Raw genomic sequence first — 10,222 nt, 5'->3', positions numbered from 1 at the left:
TTTAAATTTCGAGGAGGTCTGTGTGCATGCATAGTAGAACCCTCTGAGGGTGGGGCTGGGGTGCCCACTAGCTCAAGCACCCCTATAGTCACCAAAATGGAAGTGCTCAGACAGCAAGGGACCAATGAATAGCAACCAAAAGAAAAGAATGTCCACACCTTTATCTCCTCGGTTCTGCCAGGCATCTGTGGCTGCTCTGATCCTTTCCCCGCTGGGTCTCACCCAAGATGGTGGCTCCTGGAGCAGTTGAGCATCCCAGACTAGAAAGCAATAGATTTCTTGCTTCTGCCACAAATTCCCCAGCTGTAAGCTTTCCAACCTTCTAAATGTTCCTTTATATGTGGTTCAGAGTTCTGGACCATCTCCTGAGCCTGCTTGGTTGGGTATTCTTTGTTGTTGCTGACAGAGCTCCTCACTGCACTTCCACCCGATCCACCATCTTGGTTGTTCTCTCCTTAGGTGTCCTTTTGAATCTTGAGTCTTTAAGGAATCTCTAAGGAGTTGCCTTTAGGTGCAAAAAACAAACAAACAAAAAACCCTAGTAAGTAGTTTTTTGCTGTTGTTTTCAGTGACATGGAGTAGGTTCTAAATCACAGCAACACTATGTAGGGTTTCTAAGGAACAGCTTGTGTGTTTGAACTGCTGACCTTGTGGTTCACAGTTCAGTGCTGATCCTTCAGCACTACACCAGGAGTCCAGTAAGCAGTTTAGCGCACACCATCTTGCCTTCGGCATTGGACTCTTTTGGAGAGTTTTCTACGTGAAGGAACTCCAGGGTCTGAGTGGAGCGTGTTTTAGGATGTATGTCATATCCTTAATGAATCTCTTTTTTAAGAACTAACTGGCCTTAAGCCCTGTAGATACTCTGAGAAACCAACATATAAGGCATTTACAGTAGCCCTTAGCAGATTTCCATGCCAGAAGGCTGCCTATATTATCTGTTTACTATATCGTCTCTTTAAGGAGCTCTGGTAGTACAGTGGTTACAAATCGGGCTGCGAACCTCACGGTCAGCAGTTCGAAAATACCAGCTGTTCCGCTGGTAGTTGAGGCTTTCTGCTGGAGAAAGATGAAGCTTTCTGCTCCCGTACAGATTTACAGCCTCATTAACCCTGTACAGGGTCACTATGAGTCGGAACCAACTCCACAGCACACAACAACATATCCCTCTTTGGTGCATCTTCCTGATATCTACAGGAGAAAAATGTCAAATTCCAATTAGATCTAAGGAACTTCACTTGGACCTTGATCAACTTCACCTTGTGCTATGTTAAAGCCTAAATAGAGCATTTCTTATTATAAAGATATTGTTAGCTTATTTTTTGTTGTTTCTCTGTACATTTAGGTCTTTAAAAGTGCTTTTGAAATACCAGAAGTCTACAAGGAAGATAGCTATGAGGAATCTTCAAAAGAATGAGTATTATGAAAACACTATGCATGGATTTCAATAGATAAACCAGCACTAACTTGTTATAATGTCTGAATAGGATGTAATCTGAGGCACTAAGAAGGATAAGACATCAGTTTGAAGAGAGTCCCTATCATAACAACATGAATTCTACTAAAATTAAAGAATAGGTTATCAAATTTAGGGTGAAGCTTGGGTAGAAGAATGAGAAAATCATTGATTCTTTAAGAAACGTTTATGGGAATAATGTCCCAAAGAAATCAACAGTTTACAAAGGGATAACTCATTTTAAGAAGGAACAAGATGATGTTGAAGATGAAGCCCACAGCATCAGACTATCCATATCAATTTAAAAGGAGAAAAAAAACAAAACCAAAAAACAGTCTTGTTTGTGCCTAAATAAACTGAAACATTGATTAACAGCAAAAACAACAGCCAATAACACAGACATCTCAACTGGCTCAGCTTACACAATTTTGAATGAAAAATGAAAGCTGAGTAAACGTTCTGCTCAATGGGTAACAAAATTGTTATCATATCAGCTACACACAAGAGCAGAGCTTTCAATGAGATTTTTAAACATGTGTGATCAATACCCTAAAACATTTCTTCAAAGAATTATAAGAGGAGATCAAACATGGAAGCACAAATCAAAGCAATTTAACTACCAAGAGGTAGAAGTGGACTGGTCACTGCAATAGCAGACAATAGCATGGCAATTGTTTGGGGTTGCTACTCAAGGTATTTTGCTCATTGACTTTCTGGAAGGCCAAAGAACGATTACACCTGCTTATTATGAGAGTGTCATGAGAAAGTCAGCCAAAGTTTTAGCAGAAAAACATCCAGAAAAGCTTCACTGGAAAGTCTTCTCCACTACAAGAATTCTCCTACTCATAGCTCTCATCAAACAAGGGCAATTTGGTAAGTTTCTATGGGAACTCATTAGATATTCACCGTACACTCAGATCTGGCTTCTTTCTGTTTCCTGATCTTATAAAATGTTTAAAGGGCACCCATTTTCCTTCAGTTAAGAATGTAAAAATCCACTTTGTTAACATGATTGAATACACAAGACCCTCAGTTCTTTAGGGGTGGGCCAAATGACTGGTATCATCACTCACAAAAATGTGCTGATATTGATGGAGTTTATGTTGAGAAATAAAGTTCATGTTTTATAGTTTTACATTTTAATTCCATTTTCCAAAAGCTTTTTGAAGTCCCCTCACATATATAAACAGAATAATTACAATGCACAAATAATTCAAGTGTTAGAGAGTTATGGATAAAATGCCATAGGACTCAAGAAAAGTTAAAAAACAAACAAACAAAAAACCATGGGAGGCAGGGGGAAGTATATAAGTAAAGGGCAATGTAGACGAAGAAGACAAAGAAAAAACAAGAAACAAAGCTGTGAGAGCTTGTACTCAACAGGACTATTTGTTTTTCTGTGTCTCGCAAGTTGTTTGCCTTTGACAGAGTGCAGTTTTACCATTTTTCAAAAATGTTTTCATGCATTTTACTATATATGGAAAGGATTCTAGTGTTTCCAACTTTTTAAGTCCATTGCTTCTAAACTTCCATTCCACCTATCCTTATTCTTTCACGGGGAATTCTAAAAATTTCAAAACACCAATCCGAACTCCTTTGGCTAATCTATATAGGGGCACAGTCTATTGTGCAGGGAGCCAATGGGAGCAAAGGATGAACCTTCTGCAGCCCATGAGTGAGAAGAGGCAATGAGGCTTCACTTGGCCTCAACACTTCACATTCAAATAGTCCCCAGAGGATGGAAACACTTATTTTTCACTGAAAGGATCATGGGGAAATAAAGATAGGTGCATGGGAAATTAAAGGGGGGTGGGCAGCACCGGGAATCTGAGTTACTGAATATTCAATACTAGGAAAAGGTAAAGAGAAAAAAAAAAAGAAGCATAAGACAAATTCTTGATTTTCTAGCAAAGATCACCAATTCAGTCTAATTCAAAAGAAAAAAAAAAAGTTTTGAAGCCTTCTGCTTTAAACTAAAAATGAAAGGGATGACATGTCAAAAATGGCGGCTCTAACCAAGACTTAACTATACCAAGTACAGCAATAAGTTATTATGTGCATTGCAAATCATTTGTTACTATCTATTAATAATTGAGTTATCCAAGTTTGCAATTGAAATACTTTTTAAAGACCTCTGTTGAAGGTTTCCCCTATACTGTCACCATTCTCGCTCACATAACAGAATGCCTGACTCAGAGAGAGTGAGCCCAGGTGTGTGGCAGTAAGATCACTTCATGAATGTGACTTTCCCAAAAGAATGTCGTGGAGTCATAACAGGAAAAGTTAGGAAGCACCATAAGATCACTTTAGACAAACAAAAAAAAGTCTATGTGGATGCTGGGAGTCCTCTGTGGTGCTATAGGGTACGCATTGGACTGCTAACTGCAAGGTCGGCAGCTCAAACCCACTAGTCACTCCTTGGAAATGCTACACAGAGTCACTTTGAGTAGGAACTGACTCAATGGGCACTTAACAACAACACACATACAGATGTTGAAATTTACTGCAGTTAAATTATTTTCTACTTACATTTATCATCTTTTGTAAGAATGCATATTTTAAAAAGGAGACATATCAATGCATTAAAATTTACTTGCTCTAGCATTTTGCAAACCATCAAAAAATGAAGAAAATAAAACTACATTACAAACTTCCAGCCTCAGTTCCAATTATAACTCCTTTCATCAAACTCAAATTCAGATTACCAATTCACTTTCAAATAAGTGCTCCTCCAATATGCGAAATAAATAAAATAACATAAAATTCAAGTAATAAGACATAAAAATAAAACATTTTAAACTTTTGATTGTTTTTAAAGTACCCTAGGATTTTATAACATAATATAAATGTCCCATTCTAAAGGCTGAAAAGAAAGACACAATCAGGAAGAAAAAACATTAGATTATCACATTAATCAATGATTGCAAACACAGGATAGGAACAACTGGACAATCAACGGCATTGATTAATTCTATTATTTCTAAGCCTGGTTATTACTTACCAGTAAGTCATTTTTATAATAAACAAATAGAAGAGCATACAGAATGAAATCAGTTCTTTTAGTTGAATATTTTTTTCCTTTTGAAAATATATGCACTTTTTACCCGCCTGCTGTATTATCAGATGAGATCATGCAAGAGGTCCCTCATTAAGGAACTTCACCTGGACCTTGATCAACTTCACCTTGTGCTATGTTAAACCCTAAATAGAGCATTTCTTTCATCCCATCTCTCATTTGTTGTCATTTCAGAGAGTATATCTATCTAAGACAGACTAGGAAGAAGGAGTGATGCACTACTTCTGAATTTAGTCACTGAAAACCTTTAGAATAGCAGAGAAACACCAATCCATTTCAGCTCACTAATGCCTAAGATATCGATGTTTATGTGTTCTACTTCATTTTTGACAATTTCTGATTTTCCTAAATTCACTCAATTATTAATCAATGTTTACAGCTGTTTCTCTTCATTTTGAGTTGTGTCCCATCAGCAAGTGAAGGTCTCATGGGCTTTACTTCCACTGGCTTTACTCTAATCGCATCATCACGGTCAACTCTACTATGATTTCTATGTATTCAACTTGCAAGGTCCATGTGTATAGTCATCTCCTATGCTATCTAAGGAAGGTATTTGAGATGAACAAATCATTGGTTTTGCAGAATTGTATCATGACATCAAGAACAGCATACAGGAGTCAGAATACCAAAAAGGAAGAACATCGCTCAGCATTTCTCAAGAAGGAGAGGTGAAGAAAAAATTCAAGCCTAGACTCGTTATTGAAGGGTCCTCTGGGCAAGTTATTGAATGATGCAGAAAGCATCAAAAGAAGAATATACAGTGTCACTGTACCAAAAAGAAATGGTTGATGTTCAACCATTTCAAGGGGTAACATATGATCAAGAGCTCATGATACTGAAGGAGGAAGAACAAGGCACCAGGAATTGATAGAAGAAAAATTGAAATCTTTCAAGAAAGTGAGGTGGCACAGGAGGCACTCACTCATCTCTGCCAAGAAATTTGGAAGACAACTATCTGGCCGACTGATTGGAAGAGATCCATATTTGTGCCCATTCCAAACAGAGGTGACCCAATGGAATGCGGAAATCATCAGACAAGCTCTTTGATATCCCATGCGAGTAAAGTTTTACTAAAGATAATACAGAAATGGCTGCAAACATATATTGACAAAGAACTTTCAGAGGTTCAAGCCGGATTCAGAAGAGGCTGTGGAATGAGGGATATCATTGCTGATGTCCGATGGATCTTGGCTGAAAGCAGAGAGTATCAGAAAGATGTTTACCTGTGCTTTATTGACTACGCAAGGGCTTTTGATTGTGTGCAATAAGACAATCTATGAACAACATTGCGAAGTATGAGTATTCCGGAACACTTAATTGTGCTCATGAGGAATTTGTGACTTGACCAACAGGCAGTTGTTCAAACAGACATGGGAACATTGAATGGTTTAAAATTAAGAAAGGTGTGTGACAGGGTGTATTCTTTCACCATACTTATTCAACCTGTCTACTGAGCAAATAATCCAAGAAGCTGGGTTCTATGAAGAAAAACGTGGCATCAGGATTGGAAGAAGAGCAATTAACAACCTGTGCTATGCAGATGTTACAACCTTACTTGCTCAAAGTGAAGAGGACTTAAAATATTTACTGATGAAGATCAAAGAGTACAGTCTTTGGTATGGATTGCATCTCAATGTAAAGAAATCAAAAATCCTCACCACTGGACCAACAAACAACATTCTTATTAATGGAGAAAAGATTGAAGTTGTCAAGGACTTCACTCTTCTTGGATCAACTATCAACACTCATAGAAGCAGCAGTCAAGAAATCAGATGACTTATTGCATTAGGCAAATCTGCTGCACAAGACTTTTTAAAAGTGTTGAAGAGCAAAGATGTCAGCTTGAGGACTAAGGTGCACCTAACCCAAGGACTAAGGTTTCACTAATCTCATATGAATGCGAAAGCTGGACAGTGAATAAAGAAGACCGTAGAAGAATTGGTGCTTTTGAATTATGATGTTGGGGGAGAATATTGGAAGTGCCATGGGCTGCCAAAAGAACCAACAGATCTGTGTTGGAAGGCGTGCAGCCAGAGTGCTCCTTGAAGGCCAAGATGGCCAAACTTTGTCTCTCATACTTCGGACATATTGTCAGGAGGGACCAGTGACTGGAGAAAGATACCATGATTGGTCAGAGAAGAGGAGGAAGACCCCCAACGAGATGGACTGGCAAAGTGGCAGCATCAATGGGCTCAAGCGTGGCAACAATTGTGAGGTTGGCCCAGGATCTGGCAGTGTTTTGTTCTGTTTTGCATAGGGTTGCTGTGAGTCAGTAGCGGCTTGATGGCACCTAACAACAACAATCCATCTAGGGAACAGTAAGTGGTGATTCAGAAGGATAGGATATTAAAAGACCACAAGAAAGGCTGAGAGTGGCCCCAGGCAATGCCCACAATGACACCATATGTCAAAGATTTTATTTCAGGGTCCTGCACAAATTCCTGCAAGGGAACCTTGTGCTCACAAGCTCCTGCTTTTATCCCAGTCTTTGTAGGTTCTTCACAAGGCATACTCTGTGTGACAAATATGAAGTGTTTCCCTACAATCTGATGTGGAGATCATCACCATACTTAATTAACTCTTCCAAATAAAGTTGATACTAATCTCAGGCTATCTTTCCAGACAATTGCACACAGTACTATAAGATGACAAAAGGTACACACAGAGAGAGAAGGAGAGACAAAAATACACACACACACATACAGAAAGGAAAACTTTTAAAAGAAATTATGCATCCCTCCAAAGATTGGGATAAAAATAGAGCTTGTGAGTATTAGTTACTACTAGCAGGACTTTGTGGTGAGGCCTGGAATAAAATTTCTGACACCACGGGCCATTTTTGGTTTAAAGGAAACTCATGAGAAAGATAGCTAAATATAATAATAATAACAGTTATAATAATAATGATAATACTAGCACAGACATACACTGTGCCAGGCATTGCATTCTGAATGCACTTCTTAACACATTTTAAATACATTCCTAATGCAAACATTAACCTATACCAAAATAATCCTGTGCTCTAGATGTTACTTGCATCACCATTTTAACAGATTAGAAAACTGAGGTACAGTGGTTAGGAAACTTGCCCAAGGTAATAAAGTTGCTGTGATGTAAAGAATTATCCAATGTCTCGTCTAGCCAGTCTATAACTCCCAGCAAACAATGTTTCTACCTTGCTGGGTCCGAGTAAGAGAAGGTGGGAAAAGATACTAATAGAATGACACGATTCAGCTGTGGATGTTAGCAGATTTCATGATCGTTTTAAAACCTTGAAATTCCCCTATAGGTTTAAAATGGGCCATCTCCAGATGTGGAAATCTCACTACTATCAAATAAAAGCCAGGAGTGGAGCACATCCTTTGATCCTCTAGATCCCTGCACATTGAAACACCTCAACCTAGGGACAGAAAGCTGTCACACTAGAGGAGTGGCAGAGGAGCAGCTGCAGTGATACCAAGAACCAGGGCACAAGACAGATCAGAGGATTTCCTAGCTCACAGAGCTTGTACAGTCGGACTCCCCCAGGAATTTAAATCTGGAAAGCTAGGTTTGCTGACCCAGGGCACTAGAGTTGAGTGTCTTCAGGCTGAGGCTTATGGTGCATCTTTTAGGCTCTGAGTATTTCTGACCCCAGATTATAACCTGTGAGCTTCCCCATAAATCTGAATATGGTGGCTGAGGTGTGTGTAGCTATTGCACTGGATGACTGAACCCAGAGAGAAGTAAAAACTGTGTTGTGGGAGGAATGGTTGGTGCTACCCCATTTTAAGAAGTCCCAGAGCCCAGCCTCAGTGCTGTCACTTTATGTTATCCTATTTTACTGTAGTTCAAATTAAGTGTCTAACGCCTAACTTTCCCTCTACAGGCCAATGAAGGAGAACAAAAAAATCAAAACCATTTAGGAATATTCGATAGGGGAGAAATTGTTCTTCCTGTTTACTCTCCTTTTATGGATCAGAATCATTATCCTTGTGCAGCCATCAAGTGGAAGTCAAATATTTATTATGCCAAAAAGAAGAAGAAGAAAAAAATAAGTTAAAGAAATCATATTCTATAAAACCATGGAGTCTTGGTATGATGCTACAGGATAAGCACTGGACTGCAAACTTCAAGATCTATGGTTCAAAGCCACCAACCGTTCCTCAGAATCCCTATCTATACAGGGTAGCTGCTATGAGTTGGAACCAACTTAACAGTCTAACAGGATTTAACACACAAATATGATACCCTACTCTGTATGACAAATCAAAAGTGCTCTTCTAGAACCAAGGCCTCAAGATCATAACCCTATGGATCTCTTCCAAATAAAACGAATGCAAATTTCACATTATCTTCTTTCACAATAACACAAAATACTTGACAATAACAGAAAGTACAAAATCACCAATGAGAAGCATTTTAAAGAAATAATACATAGCACCTGAAACTTGTGCAATTTAAAAAAAAAATTAGTTTAAACTGAGATTACACAAAATGGATTTCTCTAGTTTGCCTCTCCCAGTGAATTTTTGAAGGTGAAGAAAATGATTTAGAAAAGGACCAATGAGTAAAGAGTAAAGAGATTCATAGAGAGGGGGTCAGATGGCAGTTATTGCTTTAAAAGCAATAAGTAGGTTGTATCTTCAGCGTTTTCATAGCCAGAATAGAATGAGAAGCATAATCTCTTGATCATAACTGAAGTTGGATACCTAGAAACAGTAGTTCTCGAACTTCTGAACACACAATAATCACTGAGTACTTCAGTATTCCATTTCCCAAAATTCAGTAGTCTTGTCATTCAACAACCCTCCTAGTAATTTTAACTGGGTTACTTATAGATTGTTGTTGTTATGTGCCGTGGAGTCGTAGCTTATGATTTAAGAAATACTTAAGACAGGGCGCATTAACCACTACAAAGATAACTTATGCTAACACATTTTCACAACATTCACTGCTTCTAGTCTCCTACCTGTTTCTGCATCCTTGGGTCTGTGGTCTTCATTGAGAGGTTTAGACAGAGGACAAACAGATGGGATTCGTCTGGGAAACCGCCCTTCTGCATAATCCACTGAGTGTGTGGGTTGACTAACCGCCGCCCAGGTGTAAAGTTGATCTTGCTGTATTTAAAAATAAAAAGAGATTTTAAGCTATTCATTTGGTCATGGAAAATATCTAGCATATTTTATCAAAATGCTATAATATCATTTCTTTGTCATTCATGTAAATCTGTATAAACATAAAAATGTCAATTAAAATAGAATTTTACACTAGTCCATATAAATTCATCACATAAATATCATTCTTCCACAGTCACTTCACTTTTATAAGCACAATTGTTGCAACTTCTTTTCTATAGTAAAATCAAAGCCTTGATCTTTAAAAGTGGCAATGCTGCAAAGACCTACAGGACATTATGAGGGAAGAAAAGTCAGATACTCAATCTGAAAACTAACACCTTTAATATATTTAAATATGTTGTTGTTGTTAATTGCTGTTGAGTGGATTCACATTTAAAGATGGTGTCCCTTTAAAAACTGTTTATTCACTTACTAAAAGACTAGCTGAACAGGAGCATGGTTTGACAATGATAGCTTCTAATCCCACAAGGTCAAGAAACCAAACTTATCTTGGTCCACGTCAAGTACAATAAAAAGGCCAGTACAGAAAATCTGAAGTGCAAATTGAAAGCAAACAAACAAACAAACAAA

The 10,222-nt window shown here is 38.1% G+C and overlaps 1 protein-coding gene across 1 annotated transcript in view; it reads right to left on the bottom strand.

The window, feature by feature from the left end:
* FMN2 (formin 2) overlaps window positions 1-10,222 on the bottom strand; it is a 655,381-nt gene that overhangs the window by 478,708 nt on the left and 166,451 nt on the right. The window contains exon 3 of the mRNA XM_006868578.1: window positions 9,484-9,631. Within this exon, the coding sequence (XP_006868640.1) occupies window positions 9,484-9,631 (148 nt within the window). The remainder of the gene's footprint in view (window positions 1-9,483; window positions 9,632-10,222) is intronic.

Source organism: Chrysochloris asiatica, unplaced genomic scaffold (assembly GCF_000296735.1).
Source record: "Chrysochloris asiatica unplaced genomic scaffold, ChrAsi1.0 scaffold00119, whole genome shotgun sequence".
Classification (NCBI taxonomy): domain Eukaryota; kingdom Metazoa; phylum Chordata; class Mammalia; order Afrosoricida; family Chrysochloridae; genus Chrysochloris; species Chrysochloris asiatica.
This window is presented reverse-complemented; position numbering and strand designations above follow the sequence as displayed.